Raw genomic sequence first — 24055 nt, 5'->3', positions numbered from 1 at the left:
GCACAGTCAGAAGCCTTTACAGACTGTATGACCTTGCACCTCACCAGCTGCTGTGTTTTTCCACTAGACTCCTTCTTGAAGACTGAGTGAATGTCTTCGCTGAAGTGTCTTTCGTACTCTTGGCCAACCAAAGTGTTTTCTCTACTAGTAAGGGGAGAAGTTGCCTGGGAATAACTATCAAGGTTATGTTTGAAACTGAACTATGAAGAGCAGCTTCCTCAGTGATGTATCGTGACTGTTGCTTTTGAGTGTGTGTGGGTTTCACAGAAGGCAAGCCTGTGGCTTCACTGACAGAAAGCTGACAACTGCACATCAACAAAACTGCCCCATGCTCGTTATTTTCCATTTGGCTTTCTCCCTGTCACCATTAGTAACCCAGGGTGTGCAGTCTGAACAGATCTCAGCATGTGTCGGACACAAGGCTGCAACTGCAGATGAAAATCAAAAAAACAGCAGGTTATGGAAAAAAAAATCTGAAATAGAAACAGAAAATGATGCAAACACTCAAGCAGTCAGGCAGCATCTGCGGAAAGAGGAACAGAGTGGGCAATCCAGGTCCGCGACTCTTCAGTGGATAGGGACAAAGGGAATATTGCTAATAGGTGAGACCAGGGGTGCAGTGGGGATAAGTTCTAGAGGTCATCCTGTTGATGGGTTCATGGGAGGAGGCAACGTGAACAAAAGCTATGAGATGAAGGTGGTTAGAAGGTGAGAATACAGGCAAAGGAACATAATATATTGCAAAATGCAGGGCTTAGGACATGCCCAGCAGGACAGACTGTACTAATGGAGAGAGAAAGACTGAACCAATTTCTCATATGGATGACTTAGAGTAGAAACGGCCGCTTCTGATACAGAGAGAGAAAGTGAGTTACACAAAGTTGTAGAATTAAATATTAAGACAAGAAAGCTTCCAACGGCCCTGGATGGAAGATAAGGTGCCATCCACAAATTTACATCGGGCCTCATTACAACAGATCGATCGGTCAGGGTGGGAGTAGGATGGGAATTAAAAGGGCAGGCAACAGGTAGCTCAGGGTCATCGCGGTGGACTGAACGCAGATGCTCTGCAAAGTGGTTCCCTGATTGCGTTTTGTTTTCCTAATGCAGAGGGGAGCACCTTGTGAGTACTGAAGGTAGTACATGAGATTGGAATAATCACTGCTTCACTTGGCAGAATTGTTTGGGTCCCTGGATGCTGAGAACAGAAAAGCCATGAAGTTATACAGCACAGAAACAGGTCATTCAGCCCAACTTGTCCATGCTGACCAAGATGTCTATCCAAGATAGCCCCATTTGCCTACCTTTGGCCCATATCCTGCACCCATAAGAGGTGAAAGGATTGGTATTGCATCTCCTGTGGTTGTGTGCATGCACTGAGCTACAATGCAGGTTGTTAATCTGCGTATGTTGAAATTTAGGATGACTTTTCATCATTTCTGATACAAACCGGTGAGGCTGGTTATCCAAGAGCGTTGAATTGAGTTTTGAATTCCGAGGGCTGTAATGTGTCTCATCCTCAGACGTGGTTGCCTGAGTTTACGATGTGCTTTGCTGGAACAGTGCAAGAAGCCAAGGACAGAGTAGTCACAGTGAGAGTGGGATGGAGAATTGAAGTTCAAGTTACTTTATTGTCATTCACCCATATGCTATAAAAACGCATAGAGGAACGAAATGTCGTTTCCCCCAGACTCACACAACGGAGGACATACATAAAACAGAAGACGTACAATAAATACAGACAAAAAAATTGTGTAAGTACAAATAATGCAAAAAATGGTATATACAGAATACAAATTTAGTGCAGAGTTAGTGCAAGTAGCCAACTGGAAGCTTACGGTCATCCATGCCAATTGAACAGATATCTTCTGCAAAGTACTCAGCCATCTCTGAGAATGAATATAGTAATCTGGGGCTTGGTGTGGTGTTTCAGCAGGGAAAGGATATAACCCATTGATTCAGGTTTGAGAAGGTTTTCCAGCCTATTACTTCATGACCGGAGTTTGATGTTTACTCTTCCACGTAATTGTAATTGGTTTATTATTGGCACATGGACCGAGACACAGTGAAAAGATTTTGTTTGCCTGCCATTCTGACCAATCATTCCATACATAAGTACATCAAGTTGTACTAGAGAGAAAAAAAGAATGCGGACTATGGTGTTACAGTTACCGAGAAAATACAGTGCAGGTAGACAAATAAAGTGCAAGGGCCATGACAAGGTAGACTGCGAGACCAAGAGTTCATCCTTATTGTATAAGAATCTTACAACAATGGGATAAAAGCTGTCCTTGAGCCTGATGGTATGTGTTCTCAAACTTTTGTATCTTCTGCCCGATGTGAGGGGGGAGAAGAGAGAAATACCAGGGTGGAAGGGGCTAGCTTCTGTTGGAAACAGGGGGAAGCATAAACTGATGCACCGTGGGTCTCCCATTTGTGCTGGTCCGACCTATCAGCTGAGGAACAATCTGTCGCCTCTGATCTAATAGAGGCTGAGACTGAGCAGCAACCGACAGAGGCAGATAACAGATGCAGATTATTCCGGCAGGAATGAGTCACTCTGCTGACAAGAGCATGGTTGACAGTTCCTGCCTCGTGACTATGCTGACAGTTCATGGGGTCGCCTCAGTGCGTTATCAGGCACAAGAGGGGATTGTGTTCAGTTACAAAGAGTGCGTGGGAGGAGAATTGAAAAATGTGGAAAACTGAGGGAGGAAGAAACATTTTTTTACTGGAAAGGAAGAGAATTAGTGAGCACAAAAGACTTACAAACAAGTCGACAAGCCTGTGTAAGTGTAGAATGTGGATAAGGATTTATCTGGATTCAGCTAGAAGTTCATTTAAAAGATGTACGCAGCCCAACAAAGCACAGCTAGGAAAGAACATGCCTTATATGGTCCAGGGCAGAGGAACAGGTCATTCAATACCTGGAGCTGGTTCTGCCATTCAGTTCAATCGAGCCTGTTCTGCCGTTCAAAAAGAACATTAGTGATTTGATCGTGATCTCGGCTCTGCTTTCCCTCCACAGATGCTGCTCGACCTGCTGAGTTCCTCCAGCAGATTGTTTGTTGCTCCAGATTCCAGCATCTGCAGTCTTCACTTTCCTAACTGTTCCCCATTATCCTGGGCTCCCCTTTAAACCAAAATGCTGACAGCCTTGCCCTTGAATAAAAGGTAGAGAGGTCCAAGTATTCATAATCCACTGAGAAGAAATTCCTCCTCATCTTTAACATAATTATGTAACCCTTTTTTTGAAAACTATACCCCCATTTCTAGACTCCCCCATGAGGAAAAACCTCTCTTCACCATCGTCCATTCAGAATCTTACATACTTCAATAAGATTTCCCAGGGTAGAAATGTCAAATACTTGAGGAGATGCATTTAAGGTGAGAGGGAGATGTGCAGGGCAAGTTTTTTACACAGGATGGTAGGTGCCAGAGGTAGTGGTGAAAGCAGATAGGATAGGGACATTTAAGAGGCTGTTAGAGAGATACATGAGTATGCAGGGGATGGAGGGATATAGATCATGTACAGACAGAAGAGATTCAGTTTAATTTGGCATCCTGTTCGGCACAGACATCGTGGGCCAAAGAGCCTGCTCCTGTGCTGTAATGTTCTATGTTCTATGTAGGATTGCATCTCCTTCTTCTAAACTCCAAAGACCAGAGGCCCAACTTGCTCAATCTTTCTCCACACGTTCTCAGAACGTCCCAAAGTGTTTCTCAACCAGTGACTTACTTTTTGAAAGCATTGTCTCTGTTGCTTAGTTGGTAACTCTCTTGCCTTAGAATCATGAAGTCATATAACATGGAAACAGACCCTTCAGCCAACCATGTCCATGCCAGTCATCAATCACCCGTATACACGTACCCTATTTTCTCACCTTTATCCCCCTCACTTACCCCTCCATCCCCCCAACCCAATTCCTGTGCGGCTCACAGCAGTTTACAGTGGCCAATTAACCTGCTCTTTTGGGATGTGGGAGAAACCCGAATGATCACAAGGAGAACATAGAAACTCTGCACAGACAGCCCTGGAGAGTCAGGATTGAACCCGGGTCACGGAGCCGTGAGACAGCAGAGCTAACTGCTGTGCCACCATTTGGGTTTAGTTTGTGGCTGTTCAGATGCTAACCCTCAGAACTCTGCAAGGTAATAGCACAAGTGGTAGCCTTGGCACAGTGGCCACTCTCTCATCTGCCAGTCATAGTCTGGTTCATTGTCCCAACTCCAGAGATTTAGGCACTAAAATCTAGGCTGGCATCCTAGGGGAGTGCTGCACTGTCTTTTAGATGAGATGCTGAACTGAGAACCTGTCTGCCCTCTTTTGTGGATGCAAAACATTCTAGTCTATTCTATTGATTTATTATTGTCACGTGTACCAAGATACAATGAAAAGCTTTTGTTTTTTGTGTTCCATCCAGGCAGATCCATACGTAAATATGTCCAGTGCAGAGTGCAAGGGCCACAAGGAGGTAGACTGGGAGATCAAGAATTCATCCTTAGCTTATGAGAGATCTGTTCAAGAGTCTGATAACAGCGGGATAGAAGCTGTCCTTTAGCCTGGTGGTACGTGCTTCCAGGCTTTTGTATCTTCTGCCCAAAAGGAGAGGGGAGAAGAGAGAAAGGGTAGGAGGGGTGTTTGATTACATTGGCTGCTTTCCCGAGGCAGCCAGAAGTGTAGGCAGGGTCAGTGGAGAGGAGGCTGGTTTGCATGATGGACTGGGCTGTGTCCACAACTCTCTGCAATTTCTTGCAGTCTTGGGCAGAGCAATTGCCACACCAAGCTGTGATGCATGCGGATAGGATGCTTTTGATAGTGTATCTGTAAAAATTGATAAGAGTCATCGGGGACATGCTGAATTTCCTTAAGATCCCATGGCCAAGAGCTGGTGAGTTAAGGCCAACATTTCCCACACAAAAAAATTGGATCATAATCACATTGTTGCTTATGGGAGCCTGCTATGTGTAAATGGGTTACAACAACAGTGTTTACACTTCAAAAAAGAACTTCATAACTTGTTAAGTGCTTGTGATGAGTTGAGGCAATGAAATATGGATGGTAAGAACAATGAGGTAACTAACTAGTTAATCTGTCTTTGGTAACATTGGATTAGTTCCACGTCTTCTAACGAACTCACGGGAATTTTTACATCAAGATTTGGAGACAGGTCTGCTTAAAGTCTCTTCTGGAAGACAGTACCTCAACAGTGCTCTCTGCTCGAATGGCGGAGTATAGTTTGCTACTCACAGACTTCTGACTTGCAGAAGGAAAGTTGACCACTGTTACCAATATTATTCCTTGTACTATTTTGAGTTTCAACATCCTGAGCAGCCACAAGCTAAAGTTAAACCACTAATTAATTTGAAAGAAACTTAATAGCGTACATTGTAGGCTCCTCTGTTGGATTCTCTCAGTTGACTGGTCTGACCTGAGTGTTCTGCCAATGCATTTTAACAATCACTATGCCTTCTTTACAGTTAACATTCCTGTATTGCTTACTGGATAGGCACTGAAGAGGTGTCAAAACTTCTGTTATTACAACAGGGAGAAATTGAGTAAATGAAGGATTGGTTCAAGAACAGGGCCACAGATTTAAAATTTGAGGCAAAAGATACAAGATTGGTGTGAACATTTTTTTTAACTCCAGGGAGCAGTTAGGATCAGGAACTCAGTGCCTCGCGATGTGTTGAAGCAGAGTCAATCAGGGCCTTCAGAAGGTAATTGGATAGACATTCAAGGGTGAATAACTTGCAGGGTTATGGGGAAAGAACAAGAGAGTTGGACTGATGCCATTAATCTACCAGGCGCTGATATACACTCAGACTGAATGGCCACCTTCTGTGTCCCAACTATTCTATGAGTCTATGAATATGATCCAGAGCATTTCACAAGCAAAACGCAATTTGATAAATAGGTGCACCACATGCACATCAGTGAGAACCAGACATGCAGTTGTTAAACGAAAACAGAACATGGCGAAGATTGCGGACCCAAAGAATTGATTGTTTCTCTTCCCGCAAATGCTGCCTGACCTGCTGGCTGTTTCCAGCATTTTCAGTTTTTGTTTCAGACTTCCAGCATCTGCAGATTTTTTGGATGGATGGTTTACTATGGGACCCAGATTGCTGCTGGCAGACATGGGGTAAAGGAAGAAAGGGATGTAAAAGCTGGCATGGTCAGAGCATTAGAGAGTCCGAGGGTGATGTTAGTCTGAGGGAACAAAATTATGGCCATGATAGGGGACTGGATAGCCAGAATGGGGCTGTGCTAGTACTGGAGATTAACAGTGGCTGGAGCATTCTGACTGGTCGCATCACGCCCTGGTATGGGAACTCCAACGCACAGAAACACAAGAGGCTACAGAGAGCGGTGGACTCAGCCAGTTCCATCACGGGTACAGCTCTCCCACCATCGAGGACATCTACAAGAAGCAATATCTCAGGAAGACAACGTCCATCATTAAGGACCCCCACCATCCAGGCCATGCCCTCTTCTCATTGCTGCCATCAGGCAGGAGGTACAGGAGCCTGAAGACCCACACCTCAAGGTTCAACAACAGCTTCTTCCCCACTGCCATCAGGTTCTTGAAACAACCAGAAAAACCCAAATTCTACCTCGGACTATATTTCCCTCAACTTGCACTAATGCTGTTATGCTTATTTTTGTTTACTTTGTCACGTAAATTCTGTATAATTTATGTTAATTTAAGTTTACGTAATTCATGTTTATAATGTACTGAACTACTGCTGCAAAAAACTTATTTTCATGGCATTTATTCCCTGGGAATGTATGCCCATGACAATAAACTTGAACCTGAACTTGTGATCAATGGGAGGCCAGAGGCCAGGTTTGTTCCTTAACTGTGCACTTGCTCCTCCAGTTCCACTTTAGTGTGCATCTTCACCACCACTGCCAACTTTGTCAGCCCAAAGCTCTGGAAATCCTTCCCTAAAATTCTCCACCCTCTACCCCTCCCTCCTCCTTTGAGGCACTACTTAAAAATGATCTCTTTGACCTATCTCTTGGTCACCTCTACTTAAATTGCCCACTGTTAAGTTTTGTCTGATAACGTTACACTGACATTCTGTATTGAAGACACTTTGTATTGAAGCAAAGACAAGTTGTTGGAAGTGACCTGGGACAGAGGTTTTTGCAGGGAAGCAAAAAGGTTGGAAGTGGGTAGGAGAAGTTGGAAGGTGAGAGTTGCAAGGATGTCAGCAATTGAGATCATGGAAGGTTAGGGACTTCATGTTACAGTGACATGGAGTCCTTAAACAGCTCAAGAGTCCTGTGATCCGGGTTCAATCCTGACCTCTGGTGCTGCCTTGTGAGGAGTTTGCATGTCCTCCCTCTGATCGCATGGGTTTCCCCTGGGTGAACACAAAAATAACACAAGAAAACAAGAACAGGAATGGGCCACTTGGCCTGTAAACCCTACCCCATCATTCAATCTATCATGACTGATTTGCCCCACACCTCAACTCTTCTTCTGTGCCAATTCCCCATAGGCCTGAATTCTCCAATCTTACAAAAATCTTTCTACCTCCTCTTTAAGTACCTTCAATGATTTAGGCTCCACAACCCTCTGGGATAGAGAATTCCAGAGACTCACCTCCCTCTATGGTAAGAAATTCCTACGCACGTCCATTTTAAATGACCACCCCTTTTTCTTGTAATTATATTTCCTTGTTCCACCAGTGGAAACATTCTCAGCATCTACACAATCGTGCCTCCTTAACATTGTGTATATTTCAATGAGATCACCCTTCATTCTCCTAAACTTCAAAGAATACAGATCCAACTTCTTTAGTCTCTTGTGATAGGACAACCCTGTCATCCCAGGAAGCAGCGTAATGAATCTCTTTTGGACTGATGGTTTGCAGGTTATCATAGAACAGTACAGCACAGCAACAGGTCCTTCAGCCCACAATGTCTGCTCTGAACTCATTGTCAAGTAAAACTAATTCTTTTCTGCCTGTACATGATCTATATACTCCCATTTCCTGCCTATTCATTGATATTGGTATTGGTATTGGTTTATTATTGTCACTTGTACCGAGGTACATTGAAAAATTTGTCTTGCATACTGATTGTACAGGTCAATTCATTACACAGTGAAGTTACATTGAGTTACTACAGAGTACATTGAGGTAGTACAGGTAAAAACAATAACAGTACAGAGTAAAGTGTCACAGCTACAGAGTAAGTGCAGTGCAGGTAGACAATAAGGTGCAAGGTCACAACAAGGTAGATCGTGAGGTCAGAGTCCATCTCATCGTATAAGGGAACCGTTCAGTAGTCTTATCACAGCGGGGTAACAGCCTCTCAAACGCCACTATCGTATCTGCTTCCACCACCACCCCTGACAGCCCGTTCCAGGCACCTACTACTCTCTGTTTAAAAAAAAACTTGCCCCGCACATCTCCTTTAAACTTTCCCCCTCTCACCTTAAATACATAATCGCTTAGTACTTGTTATTTCAAGTTGGTAGGTTAAGTGGCCATAGTGAGTGGCAGAATCTGGGGGGACCTGATGGGAATGGGGGGAGAATAGATTGCTGGGAAAATTAGAGGGGGAATAGGAATGCTTTTTGAGCTAGCATAGACTCAAAGTGGCTGGCTCCTGTGTCCCAAGGTAATATGGAAATGGCAGGTATGAAAGGGGTGCCCATGAAAATGAGTAATGGCATTGATAATGGAGAAGTTTCAGAAGGGCAAGCTGAACTGAGACAGATTTCCGTCATAATATCTCAAGAAGCAATTTAGGATGGTGTGTAGAAGTTGGTAGAGAACAACATACATACAAACATGAGGAGAAGGAGTTGAGCACTCAGACCCTCAATCCCACACCACCTCTTAATCTGATCTGATGGCCTCAACTCCACATTCCTATCTACCTGCACTAACCTCCTACCCCCTTGCTTATTAAGAATCTATTTCCTTCTTACTTCAAAAACATTCAGAGATTCTATTTCCACTGCCCTTTTGAGAGAGTTCCAATGACTCACTTGCCTCTGAGGAAAAAAAAATCACCTCCTCTCTGCATTAAAGAGGCCACCTCCTTATTTTTAAACAGTGACCTAGTGTCCTAGATTCTCCCATAAGAGGAAATATCATCTCCATATTCACCCTGGCAAGACCCTTCAGCTTCTTAGATCTCAAGGATTTTAGGTGAATGTGGTAGAACAGGATAAGTGCTTGAAGAAGGAGGAAGGACCTGCGAAATGTCTGGAGAAATGTGCTCCAAAATTCTAGTAGAGGAGTTGTACCCAAGTTTCTGGGCAGGAAGGTGAAGAAACAGACATAGCACAGTAAGACGAGGGACATTATAATGCTGCTGTCTATATTATAAAAATCCTAAATGCGGGAAGGTTAGAACAGTGACTGTTGCTTAGATCAGTGTCATTACTACAGGCACACAAAGTCAAGTCGAGTTTATTATCATGTGCATAAGTACAGTGAAGTACGGGTACAATGAAAAACTTGCTTGCAGCAGCATCACAGGCACATAGGTACAGACAACACACAGAATATAAATAATATAATATAGAATATAGAATATAATTAATACATAAATTATACAAGACAGTGAAGAAAGAAAAAGACTGTGCAAAACAAGACATTAGTGCAAAAAGCCATATTCAGAGACAAGTCCATAGTAGTGCAAGAGGTGGTCCGTAGTGTTCCATTGCTGGGGTAGGGTTAGGGTTGTGCAGGTCGGTTCAAGAACCTGATGGTTGTAGGAAAGTAGCTGTTCCTGAACCTGGTGGTGTGGGACTTCAGGCTTCTGTACCTCCTGCCTGACAGTGGCAGTGAGAAGAGGGTATGACCTGGATGGTGGGGATCCTTGATGATAGATGTCACCTTCCTGAGACAGCACCTCCTGTAGATGCTGTCAGTGGTGGAGAGGACTGTGCCCATGATGGACTAGGCTGTGTCCACTACTTTGCAGTCTCTTGTGTTCCTGTGCTTTGGAACTGCCATACCAGGCCGTGATGCAACCAATCAGGATACTTTGTGCAGAAGGTAAATGCTGATACAAGCTAAGTGCTTGTATCAGCATTTACCTTCCGCACAAAGTATCCTGATTGCCCAATCTTTACATTTCAATTCACTGACAAACAGCCTGCAACGGAAATACCAAAACTTCAACCACAATAGCATTGTTTTTCCTGTTACAGCTTCAGTTTTAAAGACAGCTCTGGCTCAGTTGGTTGTTCTTCTTCCTCTGAGTCAGCATTTCTTGTGTTCAAGTCCCACTCCTGTGCAGTGCTGAGAGGATGCAGAGCTGCTTCCTTTAAGGCAGGATGCTGTCAGTTTTCTTGGATCCCAGCGCATTGTTTTGAAAAGGGGAGTGAGTCCTGGTTGATTGTTTATTTTTCAATCCCCATCAGTAAAACAGATGATCTGGCTGTTGTCACGTTACTGTTTATAGAGTCACACAGCTCAGAAACAGGGCCTTCAACCCAAATGGTCCACGCTGACCAAGATTCCATTTAAGCCAGTCCTATTTGCCTGTGTTTGGCCCATATCCCTCTAAACCTTTCCTATTCATGTACCTGTCCAAGTGCCTTTTAAGTGTTGTTAATGTACCTGCCTCAACCACTTCCTTTGGCAGCTCATTCCATATACGGACCACCCTCTGAGCAAAAGGTTGCACCTCAAGTTCTTATCCCTCCCCTTTCACCCTAAACTTATGTCCTCTAGTTCATGATTCTCCAATCCTATCGATGCCCCTCATGATTTTATACACCTTTATAATATCCCCCCTCATTCTCTAACACTCCACTGAATGAAGTCCCAACCTGCTCAACCTCTCTCCATAATTCAGTCCCTCGAGTTCCAGCAACATCCTCATAAGTCTCTGGCTACACTCTTTCCAGCTTATTGGCATCCTTCCTATAGCAGGGTGACCAAAACTGGACACAGTATTCCAAGTTTGTGGAAACTTGCTGCATTCAAATTGACTGCTGCACATCTGGCTTGAGAACAACAGTGTTGCAGAGTACCTTTTGGAATGATTTAGAAGGACTGCTAAGAGGTCGATGCAAATATCCCCACACATTTTTACAACTGACCTGAATGGAGTCTTTTAATGGTAAAAATTCTGTCCCAGCATGTTATTCTAGCCTTAGCTTTGAGACATTTCAGCTGAACTTCAACTCAAAATAGAGTTTATATTTTATCTCTCGTAAACCTTGCAGCTCGAACAGGTTCAGTTGGCCCAAGGGGGGAGGAAAACACATTGACAATTCCTCCAGGCTGTTTTAACCTACTTGAAAGCTTATTCTATGTCTTTTCTGATTCTGGAAGTGACATGTATATTGAATTAGAAAGAAATGATGCCTGGAGGTTGGTATCTTATTACTGAGTTGGTTCACCAAGTTCACAGTTTAATTAGTAAATTGTTTCATTCGTCCTTGCTGTGAGCTGTCTGGTTGTCGAATGGTGGAGTTAGGGAAAGGGCTTTTGTTCCTGGTGTGCGGTAGTTTCCTTATGTTAGCTTCTCCGCAATTAAATGAAACCAGAATCCTATAACCTCTTGAACGTAACCACTGCCACCATTGTTCCTTCACCTTCGATGCAATGTTTGCAAAAGTTAACTTGCATCATTCACATCAAGAAGATTAGTTTGCACAGGGAATTAGATGGAGCTTACATCCATCCATCACATGTTAATCTGCAAATCATGTTCTCATCACAGGAACTTGGTGCAAGGAGCAGTGAAGTGTTGTTGCAGCAGTGAAAGGTTGCTTTTCGAACAGGTGGGAAGCGTACTGTGAAGCTCCCCTGGTTTCAGTACTACATCCAATGCTTTTATTTATATTAGTGACTTGGACTTGGGCACAGTTTTCAAATCTGGAGATCACACAAAACTTGGAGACTTTGTGAATACAGGTGGTCCTGCTCCAACACGGTAGTGAAGTTCCTAACAAACCTTGCTCTACAGAAAGTCGCGTTATAGCAACACAGGCTGTAGTTGCCTTCAAAGCACAGATTTAAACAGGTTTTCCTGATCATGCTCTAATCATTGTGGCCAGCATAATGCAAGTTGTCTTCCCTAAACCATCAATCACGTTATAACCAATACTCATTATGGAAATACGTGTTATAGCTGAATTGCGTGTAATAGACTGTAAGAAGATGTGGACGGGCTGGTGGAGTAAGTAGATATATGGTAGATTAAATTGAGAAGTGTTGTGTTTTGGTAGAAAGCATGAGAAGAGATGATATAAGCTAGAGTGCATATATCTAAACGGTCTACAGGGACAGAGAGATTTGGTGACATATCTGCGTAATTCAGTAAAAGTGACAGGGCAGGTTGAAGAAGTGGTTAAAAAGCACATGGGATTGTGGGCCTTAGAAGTAGAAACAGAATACAAGAGCAAGGAAGTCGTGATGAACCTTTGTCAAACACTGGGTTGGCTACAACTGAAGTATTGTGGTCAGTTCTGGGAGCACACTTCAGGAGAGATGTAAAGGCTTCGGAAAGGGTGCCGAAGAGATTTACGAAAACAATACCAAGGATGAATGACTTTAGTTTCGTGGATAAACTAGAGAAGTTGGAATTGTTCACCTTGGAACTGAGGAGGTTGCGATGAGATCTGAAAGAGGTATTTAAGATCATATGGAGTATAGACAGAATAGATGGAGAGAAACTATTTCCATTGGTGGAAAAGTCATGAACCAGGAGACGTAGAATGTAGGTGATTGACGAAAGAACCCTAGGTAATATGAAGAAAAACTTCTTTATCCTGTGTGTGACTGGGTAGTTGAAAAGGGAGCTGGATAAGTAACTGAAAGGAAAGAATTTACAGGGCAGCGGAGTGGGACTAGCTAGATTGCTCTTGTATAGAGCTGATCTGGATACTAAGGGTCTAATGTCTCCTTTCTGTGTTGTCATTTTGTCATTCTATGATTTGCAAATGGCTGCATTTGGATATGACCGGAAATCCCACAGTGTTGCTCAATGATGTGCACCTTCAGTACGTCTCACCCATTTCCCTTTCTCAGGTGTGCCGCGCACCATTCTTCCCTCCTCCTCTCCACTTTCCCCTGTCACATTCTTCCCTGTTGCTTCTCCCATTCCGTCTCTCCTCTCCTTGCCCGTTCCGTCTCCTACCAGTCGCATCGTTTTATTTCCCCATTGTCCCGACTTTCCCCTCTTCCTTCCTCTCTCCCTCTTGTTTTACCCTTCCTCCCCTTCACCCCTCCTCCTTTCTCCGCCCGTCCCTTTCTCTCCAGCCTTCCGCTCTCACCACCTCTCTACTTCCTCTTTCTATCCTTCTCTCTGTTCCCTGGAATTGAATGACACCCCCCCCCCCCCCCCCCAGTTACCTTGTTTTAAGGCACCATGTCCTCACCAATCTTATGTTCTTTAAACAGGGCCCCCCTCGGCTGGTAACTGGAGACCCCAACAATCCAGCGTTGCCACCTGGCTTCATCCCCAGTGCCCAAAAGCCCGAAGCTGTAGTGCATGCAATGAAGGTAAACATTCAGCAGACGTTTTTGTTTTATGCAAAGAAAATGTGTTTATTCATAAATCGTGTTGAGATGGACCACCAAGTAAAAATGCCAGAGATCTCCTTTCACTGAGCCTCAGTTAATGAAATCTTTGATTTCTTCCTCCTGGAGAAAGCTGTGACATGACCTAAGCCATGTGTTATTCTTTTCTCCTCCTTTCCTCTACCCCCTTCACTTGCCCTTCCTGTTCCTCCTCTTCACCATTCCAACACTTTGTCCACACCACCTATCACTCTGCCCTCACTTCCTTCTCTCCTTTCCATTCCTTGTTTCGTCTCCAGGACTTTCCCTGTTACTCCCACCAACCCTTCTCCTCCTTGTGCTCCCTTTCCCTCTTGCTTTACCCTTCACACTTGATCAGTGAGTGCCTTGCCCAACAAAACCACCCCAATAATCCTCTTCACTCATCCTTCACCAAGCATGTCCTTCGAATCATAGCTAATGGCATTTTGATCTTTATTCACAAGGCTATCCTTTTCCATTCGCCTGTTCAGTTCTGCTTATAATTTTTCCCCTTTTCCTCAGCCTACTCTTCCCCCAGATAGATCTCCTCTCAACTGAGGTCCATTGTGGTGCACGGGTTGGCCTAAAAATGGGGAGCCCATGGTCTTAGTGGATGCCTAAACTTTCAAGTAGTCTCCATCAATACAGCAAATAAAAATCAAAAAAGCTGCAGGTGCTGGAAATCCGACCTCAGGTTGCAGATCCAAAACTTTGGCTGTTTCTCTTTCCGCAGACGCTGCTTGACCTGCTGAGTGTTTCCAGCATTTTCTGTTTTTGTTTCAAATAACTCCCAGCTCTTTGTCTCTTGAACCCTTTGTGTTCATTGCTTCCTCCATTTGCAGGATTAACGTCTCTGGAGTTTACCAGCTATTCTCATCCATTGTGGTTGGGATGTTGTAACCTTGTAAGAATTTTGATGTGCTAGTTCCACCCTAGTATCTCTGTTGCCTCCTCCCCCCACCTTCACCCCGTACTCTCTGCCAAGTCACAGAGGCAGAGATTCTGTCAGCATTTAATGGGCCTACTGTTTTACACTGACTGAATGAATCAGTTTTTTTTTTGCATTATCTTCATGAAGTTCAGGGATTTTGTCAGGCAATGCTTTGATAAGCATACTTACTTACAATGGGGCCATTCAGTCATGGAGGAGGGTTGTTGAACCAGAGATTTGTAAGCCTGGAACTCTCAACATGGATTTGATAAATATTATCCTGGTAGTAATTCCCCTTAAACAACCTCTTGCACAGCCAACAGATCTATGTCTGCAGCAGCACTTCATACCGAATCTTCCATCAGAAAGATCCAATTAAGTTATTTTTTTCTGTTCTGTGCAGTTGAGAGATTTGTCAGTGTTTTCCCTAAAGAGAATTCCATAAGTATGGGATTTTTCCTGGAAAACTCCAAATTGTTCGCCTCCTTGGCATATGCTAGTTTCTCTTTATGAGAACTCAGAAATATGCACCATTTGAAATCCCACAGGTTTGGCAGATTGCCAACCATTCAAATTGGCCACTAGCAAAGTAATTGCAACCGATCCTACCTCAAGAGTGGAGAGGTCGGACAGCACAGTGGCACAGCTCTGGCAGACCAGTGGTACAACTGGTGGAGCAGTTGCCTCATTAGTGCCATCGATCCACTACCCCCCTCCCCCCACCCCCTTTATCTTGTAACTGTGTCTCCTTGCTGAAGACTCTCCCACCTGTGGAAACCTCTCAACATCTACCCTGTCACACCTCCTTAAGATTTCACATGTTTCAATAAGATTACCCCTAAATTCTAACGGAGACGGATCCAACTTCTTTAGCTGCCTTGTGAATGGGATTGCATTGTGCACCAGCATTGACTCAATGGGTCAAAAGGCCTCTTATGTCATTAGAAAAAAATGAAATTTTAGAGCATATTATCCCTCTTTGAAGATCAGGCTTGTTGTCATAATGAAGAACCATCCAGATAGAGTATTTGGAATTTTGCAATGGAATCATGGTGGAAATCTGAGACTAGGTGAATGGGGTCTATTGAAAACTTGGAACGGTGATTGTGTTAGGAAGCATGTAATAGAAACCAGGCTCCTCTTTTATCGAATATCTCTTCCTGCTCTATGAACAGTATCAAGTGCAGATCGAACCTGAGCATCCTGTTCCCACCTCCCCTCCTTGGTCCTTGAGGCTCAGCTCGACACTCTTAGTCAATTAAACACCTGAGCAAGTATGAACCCTGCCTAAGAATGAATTAAAAAAACATGTTTTATTTTTGAGAAATGAGAGCTGTTTAAATTTAGACATTTCCAGGGCCATCAGATGATTGAGATGATTGTTTTGAAATACATGCTATTTACCGTCTTGCCACTGTTAACTTTCTATCCAATTTGGGTTTTTAGGTCCTGGAAGTCCATGATAACCTGGACAGGCAGTTACCAGAAGACTGCGATCATGACGACTTGAGTGAGAAGGAAAAGGCCATTGTTCGTGAAATGTGCAACGTAAGGACTCTGTAGTATGAGTAACAAGGCAGGGCACTGCATCAGAAAAGTTGCCACTCACATTGCTTTCAACAGTTGTCCTGCAACAAAAATGCAGACTGCAAGGTTATCGTTAGGAAACAAGAGACCAAGCTACAAGAGGATTTTGAAAGTCTGACAAAGGGTCTTTGACCTGAAATGTTAACTCTGTTTCTCTTCCCACAGATGTGGCCTGACCTGCTGAGTATTTCCTGTTATTATATTGTAGCAGGAGGATCTTGACTTCATACGTTAATTGTAATGGGCAGTAGTCAAGTTGAGTTTATTGTCATGTGCACAAGTACATTGAGGTACAGGCACAATGAAAACTTGCTTGCAGATTCAGACAACACACAGAAACATAAGTTATACATAAATTATTCAAGACGGTGAAGAGAAAACAAAAGACTGTGCAAAAAGAAACACAATCAGAGACAAGTCCATAGTAGTGCAAGAGGTGGTCTGGACTGTTCTGTTGCTGAGATAGTTTTCCATCCCTTCCATTGCTTATTTCCCTTGAGATCAGTAAAACCAGGAGAGGAATGAAATGATTTGTTATCCCCCATTTTACTCTATCGGACAGAATCATGTTTATTCTGGGTTGAAGTATTGAGTATAGACGTTGATAGATTAAAACCAGGAGAAAGACTAATTTGTGGAGATGGCTGCAGGGAGGTGTTGTTACAAATGTTCATCATTCTGAGTTACTGAAGCTTAGTTAATGCAAAAAACACCTGGCAGGTTAGACAGTCTCTGTAGATGGAGAAAATAACTGAACCTTTTGGGTGGGGGCTCTTTAGCAGGAATTCTGGGCTCCAGCTCTGGAATTCCGGGCTCCAGCTCTGGAATTCCCTCTCCCACCCTTCTAAGATGCTCTTTACAACCTATTTCAATGACCAATCTTTTGGTCATTTGTCTTAAAATCACCGTATGTGGCCTGGGTTCAAGGTTTGTTTGGTAACTTCTCTGTAAATCAGCTTGGGATGCTTTCCCATGTTAAAAGTACCAGGTTGTTGTTGTTAACTTCAGTGGGGATAGTGGGAAACTTACAATTATCTTCAACATCCCTGGGGCGGGCTCTTGCTCGCTCAGTCCGTATTCACAAAGCTGGACTGCACATGTGCAAGGGAGGAGGAAATCAAAATCAAAACACCGCAGATGTTGGAAATCTGAAATTCGAGCAGAAAATGCTATAAGTATCAGAATCAGGTTTATCACTGGCATCCATCATGAAAGTTGTTGTTTTGCTGCAGCAGTACAGTGCAAGACAGAAAACTTGCTATAAGTTATAAAAATAAATAAATAGTGCAAAAGAGGAATAAGAGGTAGTGTTCATGGGTTCATGGACAGTTCAGAAATCTGATGGTGGAGGGGAAGAAGCTGTTTCTGAAACGTTGAGTGTGGGTCATCAGGCTCATGTACCTCGTCCCCAATGTAGTCACACGAAGAGGGCATGTCCCAGGTGGTGAGGGTCCTTAATGATGGATGCTGCCTTCATGAGGCATCGCCTCTTGAAGACGTCTTCGATGGTGGGGAGGGTTGTGCCTGTAATGGAGCTGGCTAAGGCTACAACCCTCTGTGCCTCTTTCGATCCTACGCATTGAAGCCTCCATACCAGGCAGAATGCTCTCCACCATACATCTGTAGAAATTTTCAAGAGTCTTTGGTGACATACCAAATCTCCTCAAACTCCTAATGAAGTAGAGCCACTGGCATGCCTTCTTCGTGATTGCGTCAATGTGTTGGGCCCAAGGTAGATCCTCTGAGATGTTGACGCCCAGGTGCTCACCCTTCCCACCGCTGACCCCTCAATGAGGACTGGCGTGTGACTCAGCAGGTCAGAAACCATTTGTGGGGAGAGAAATAGACTCCTGATGAAGTGTTATTGACCAGAATCATTGGCTCTTTTTCTCTCTCCACAGATGCTGCCTGACCTGATAAACATTTCCAACATTTTACATTCTTACTTAAGGAATTGGATGTTGTGCTCCCAGCAATAATCTGCTGACACTCAACATCCATACCCACACATAGGAATATACCTGCTTGTGAAGTACTGAAAAAATAAGAACATGAGAAGTAGGGGCTGGCTTAGATCATATATCTCCTTGGCCCTGCATTGCTATTGAATAACATCATTGCTGATCTGATCTTGGCTTGGACTCCACTTTTTTTTCTCACAGTTCCCTGTAATCCTTGACTGTCCTATAAACCAAATGTATGTCTACCTCAACCTTAAATATAATTAATAATTCAGCCCTCACTACTGTCTGGGCTAGAGAATTCCAGAGACCCTCTGAGAGAAGAAATTCCTCCTTATCTCTGCCTTAAGTTGATGACTCCTTGTTCTGAAATTTAGCCCCACCCCACTTCTATACTCACCTACAAGGGGAAACATCTCAGTATCTACCTGAGAGAGGCAAACCTATTGGAATTCTCTTCCAGCAAGGAGTTAATGGCTTAGAAGAAAAGGGAATAAAAAATGATTGGAAGGAGGGCATCCAATGAGCTTTGATTTCTGTGGGATAAAGGAAAAGGGAAGTTTGTGTGAGAGGGCCAGGATCTAACTAAGTGGTCGTACGGCAGTGTCCTACAATAGTATGTTAGGAGGTCGGCAGAGAAAAGAGTGGGTGTGTCTCTGGATTTGCTGAATTGTGCACTGTGTGTCTTTCAGGTGGTTTGGCGTAAGCTTGGAGACGCGGCTGGCTCAAACCCTTCCATCAGGCAGCATCTCTCCGGCAATCAGTTCAAGGGACCTTTGTAGTGCTGCTGCCCACAAAGCCTGGATTCCAACAGCCTGTTCCAAGGATAGAAGGAAGCACTCATTCATTGCATCGGTACACATGGATAAACAAGAAATTTAATCCTGGCTTTTCACTCACCCTGGCTATCTCTGCCATTCTATATGTGAAGAAGGGTGTCACCATGTGCAGGATGTGCTGGAGACTGCTACAAACAACTGACCACAATATAAGTGTAAATTACTCATTATATATAGCTGACTGTACACACAACTCTATTAAGGTGTACTGCACAACATAATGCAGTTACAGGCATTGATGTGATGAAGCCTGTGTGGGGAGATTTATCTGAAAGGATTGATCAGCCTGTAGATTTGAACTATCTTCCCCTACTGCTCCTCAACTGTCTCATCTGTGTGAATGATCAATATGGCTACATTATGAGCAGACTCCTTTGAGTGCATTGTTTTTCAATAGATTCCAAAGGTTGGAAAGTTGTTGGCCGGCGTTGCAAGCAAACCAGGGTCCCAGCAAGATCCAAGGAGTTTTTCAGCAGGGTCAATGTGAAAGGGGGTCATCTTCCCATGTACAGGAACACCCAGCCAACAAATACATTTGCCTCTCATTGTGCAAATATACACTTTTGGTGTGTAGAACTATAGCTGGTCCTGGAATAACAAAGTCATTGACTGGTACAACCCTAACACAAGAGTCCAAACAGAGAGGACTCTCTTGTTCAAAAGTATGGCCACTGAAGATAAAGTATAGTTTTTTAAGGTATAGAAGTTTAAAGGGACAGTATTCTTTTCTCTTGATGGTATTTCTTGTTGGCATTAGTTCTGTGCAGACTGTTTTAGGAAACCTGATTGCTCTGTCTGCTGTAGGAAAGTATTTGCAGACCCCAGCCATGGTGTCGGGGATCACAATCCATGTGTTGTTTTTGGAATGATGTGGATGTGAAATTGATTATCAGGTTTTGAAGTAAGACTGAAACACAACTCTTGGCTCCATAAAATCAGCTTGAACCAACCAAACCTACCAGTAAAGCTCCATGGAAGCATTGTACCTTTGCCTGATCCCTTGCCTGCTGTGACTTTCGAAGCCCACCCAGAATATCAGATGGAATACTGCCTCTTTAACAGATGATGCTGAGTCTTCAACACTGAAATGGCTTAAGGTCTGGTGATACTGTTGCAAGCTGTGGACTTGAAAGTGGCACAGTGCAATGTTACACCATGCGAGAGTGACTCACTTCAGCTTAAATGCTTATGATTAGCAGTACTGTTGACCAGGTCACTGACAGTGTCATGTAGAATTTCAGGAATTTTTCCAATCTGGTTGAAATAAGAATGCACATAGAGGTAACCTGTAAACTAATGAATGAGGTTGTTTTCATAACATTGGGTGAAAAGAATTAGTGATCCTGGAGTATCTTCACATCCAAGATATATAAGCATACTAGTGTGACTGCAAGGAAAAGGTCTGATGGCCCAGTAATTTATTGGGCACCCTTCACCTCTCTCCTGTCCCTGTTCATTTTCATATTGAGCACATTATCATATGGTAACTAATGTTTGTGATATTCTCACTTATATTAGTGGAGGAAAATTTTGCTGCGCGCACTACAGATATGTTTAAAGATGCTGTTTCTCAGGATTTCACATACAGTTAAGTATTTTGGTGTTCAATGCTGTTATTTGTAATTAGAACCTCTGCAGCCATACTGTGCACAGCAACATTCCAGAAGTGTATCGAGATAAATCCCTAGGTAGTCTGTTTTGAAGATATGGTTGAAGTAGAAAAGTTAGTCGGGATTGCTGCCTGAACTTCAGATATTGCCATGGCATGGTTAACTTTCTATGTAAAACCCCAATGGGCACCTCATTTTAATATCCCATCAGAACAATGCACCCTCAGTGCAGTACTGGAGTGTTGGTCCAGGTTATCCATAGGTGGGCCATTCAACATAACTTCTTACATTAACGTAGTATCTTTAATGCTGTAAATTATGATCAGCAAAATATTGACTGAGCCAAAGACGAAGACATGAGGAACGTTTCCACAGAAAGGTAATTTTTAAGAGTCTGAAGAGAGGAGAGAGAGTGGGTTCTAGGGTTTGGTGCTTGGGCAGCCAATATTGGGGTGAGGGAAGTGGGACAGAACTGGAGGTACAGGGAGATCTCACATAACTGTGGTGATTCAACATTGTGGCTCACCACCTCATTTTGAAGGGCAATTAGAGATGGGCAGTAAATGTTTGTTCTCCCAAAGGTGCCCACAGTCTAAAAGTTAATTACTTTCCAACATGACATCTAGAAGTGCTGCCGAATTTATGCAATGACTTTGATCCAAGATACAGTACATCAAAATAAAGCAATGTTATGGGTGGGGTTTTCTGCAGAGTTTTCTGCCAAGTTGCTGCAGTTTTTCATCTCTGTCAACTCCATTGTTCACACTTGGAGCACTTGAAGAATTGCTTAACATTTGACGAATCAATCTCTTACACATTTCCCCCATCCCTGCTCCCTTTCCCCCAAACCTCCCTCCACCACCCCGACCTCAAGGCATCACGAGCCAAACAAACATTTAAATTTGTTTCAACAAACTGGCTTTTTATATTTATGTTCAATACAGACAACACAAGTCATAATAAATTGAATCTATCTCTGCATCTGCCTGGTTTGATTATGTAGTCACTTGACTGCCATTCCCAAGTGATTTGTGGTTGGGAGTGTGTTTATTTTGCTGGTTTTGATTTGCCTGCACTGGGAGTCAGTGCATTTCCAGTGAAATCTGACCTGAGAATGAGAATCTGAAGCAAATCCGTAGAAAAAATATGCAGTCCCACTGCTCCATCATATAAACTTTGGAGACCTACCTTGGATCAAAATCATTCTTTAAAGAGTCAATCACCACTTCCAAATTACAATCAGACGATAATATTTATGCAGTGTCTCTTGTTCTGTACAATTAGCGGAAGGCTGCACTAAGATTGACCTAATGTATGCTGAAAATAAATTTGCTGGGAAATGGGACAGGGAGCAAGAGAGCCCAAAGTATGATCTGCAGTCCACTCTCAGTTGGTTATCAAGTGAGGTAAAGACTTCACCTTCAGTATCTGCATCTCTTGATTAGGATGTAATTATTGTGTGCGCTAGAGAGATCCCTGCAGTAGTCATACTGGCTGCATCTTAGGTGATGAAGTGTCATTTAAAGGGTAGTACAGTGACACAGCTATTGGCATTGTTGCCTCCCAGCTCTTGGGTTTGATCATGACCTTGTGTGCTTCTGTGTGGGGTTTCTACAGCCACCCTGTTGATTATATTGGTTTCTGCTGGTTGCTCTGGTTTCCTCCGATCTTCTAAAGATGAAATTGGCTACTGTAAATTACCTTTAGTGTAGGTAATTAGCAAAAGAATTGAAGGAGAGGTGGTGAGCATGTAAGAGAATAATTTGCAGGGCTACAGGGAACTACGGAGAGAGGGAGTGGGAATGATGCCATTGCTCTACTGGGAGATGGCAGGGACCTGATGGGCCAAATAGCCTCTTTTTGCATCATCATAAATAAGTACGGTGGTGCACAGGAGAGTTGCAATGATGGATCCTAGCATTTTCTGTGTCAGAGGGACAGTAAGAGGGGAATGAAAACCATGGCTCAAGATTTACAAGCACAGATACACAATACGACTGCCAACACAACACTGATAGATTCACAGAGTTTCCCAAAGAATCTGGGAGGATGATCATTTTTTCCGCAGGAAGAGAAACCAACCACTACCAATTAGTGCGGAGTGACAAAGTCAGTAAGTCAGGTAGTGGAAGATGAAAGACAATATGGGGAAATCTAATGCCAAAACTGAATTTGAACAATCAAATTTTAAAATGGTGTGCCCTTCCCTGTTAATGTATGCATAAGGACTGTTGGTGAGAACCTGCTACTAAATGTGTGTCACTCCCGGGAAAGCCTTTGGTGCTTGCATTATCTTGGATTAGGATTCTGGTGGGGGTTACATCATGGAGTTCAAACCAGCTACAAAGTTCACAGTGGGAAGCAATCTTCTAGGGCGATCGAGACTCTGGAAGATACAAGACTGGTGTGTGGGCTCTTCGGTGTTTGGTTACAGTCTCGTTCCAGCCACTTTGTTCTGAAAACAACTTCATCATCTGTTGGTCTAAAGCAAAGGACAATGACATTCTATTTTCAATCTGAACTTTGATTAAACTAGAATTTTGATAGTCCAACACTGATGGCAGCTGCATATTTTTGTGCACTAATGCTTGTAAATATACTGTCCAGAAGATTATCCAAACCCTAGAGAGTTGAAAGGTTTCTTTTACCTCAGAATATAATAAGTAACAAGCTATACACTGGAAAATGGGGATTTCCCAATACAATTTTGTGTTCTGACAGTATAATATTTTAATAAGACCACAATATAAATTTATCATGTTATATCAAATATATATATATCTATATATATGATAATGTCAATGTTTTATTATTGATGAAAAGTTTCTGCCTCTGTCAAGGATGGAGAGCCTCAGTCCTATTCTGTTGATAATTGTGATTTGATTGTTGCAGTGGATTTAAAAATAAGCTGGTATAAATGCAATGATTTTCTTTTTAATGCCAATACGTTGATGTATTCCAAAGCTCTCTCAATCCTACCATCTAAAAGAAATTAGCCAGAGGAGGATTTACTCCACTTATTCCTAAAGAGTGAAAGTTACTGTGGGCAACTCTGATGCCACTGCTGGCTTCCGTTCTCTTCTTGCCCTCTTTTGTGTTATTAATAACAGCCTGTAGATGATGTATTAAGGTTCATAGATGGAACTTACTTGGAGATCCTGATCCCATTTTAGACAAGCATGTACATTTACTGTCCAGGAATAATAAATGAATGGCCCTTAAAGTGAAAATATCTTAGCATTGCTACTTCATTTAAAAAAAAACTTTTCAATTATTGATAGCTCTTAAATAAGAGCAGATTGATTATTATTTGGGGAAAAAAATTTAAATGTTCAATTGGAGACCTCCCTCAAAACACTAAACATTTTTCTTTCTGTTTACTGTGTGAGATTACAGGTGTCTTTGAAGACAAATTGAGTTTGATTGCTCTGAGCTAACAGAATGTAAGCAGAGATCTGGGGTAATTAACCTATGGGGTTTGGGTGATGTGGTAACTAATCCCTTTGCTTGGACTCAGCCACTCGTGCAAGCTAGTTCGCTCAATGCTATCAGCACTCAATAATCAAAAAGAAAAAGATGATCATCTTGGACAATATT

General features: G+C 42.9%; 1 protein-coding gene across 4 annotated transcripts in view; it reads left to right on the top strand.

Annotated features, from left to right (window-relative positions):
• LOC127569970 (coiled-coil domain-containing protein 85C-like) overlaps positions 1-23688 on the top strand; it is a 206198-nt gene extending 182510 nt beyond the window's left edge. For 2 of the 4 annotated variants that reach the window (XM_052015100.1, XM_052015090.1), the window contains 3 exons: positions 13390-13491; positions 15908-16009; positions 18702-23688. In XM_052015100.1, coding sequence (XP_051871060.1) covers positions 13390-13491; positions 15908-16009; positions 18702-18791 — 294 coding nt within the window. In that variant the 3' untranslated portion in view covers positions 18792-23688. The remainder of the gene's footprint in view (positions 1-13389; positions 13492-15907; positions 16010-18701) is intronic. The other 2 variants (XM_052015115.1, XM_052015109.1) reach the window with 1 other exon arrangement.
• The last annotated feature ends 367 nt before the right edge of the window (positions 23689-24055 follow it).

The sequence above is a fragment of the Pristis pectinata genome, chromosome 1, assembly GCF_009764475.1.
Source record: "Pristis pectinata isolate sPriPec2 chromosome 1, sPriPec2.1.pri, whole genome shotgun sequence".
In the NCBI taxonomy this organism is placed as follows: domain Eukaryota; kingdom Metazoa; phylum Chordata; class Chondrichthyes; order Rhinopristiformes; family Pristidae; genus Pristis; species Pristis pectinata.
Note: the sequence above shows the minus strand (reverse complement) of the source record. Positions and strands in the feature narration are given on the sequence as shown.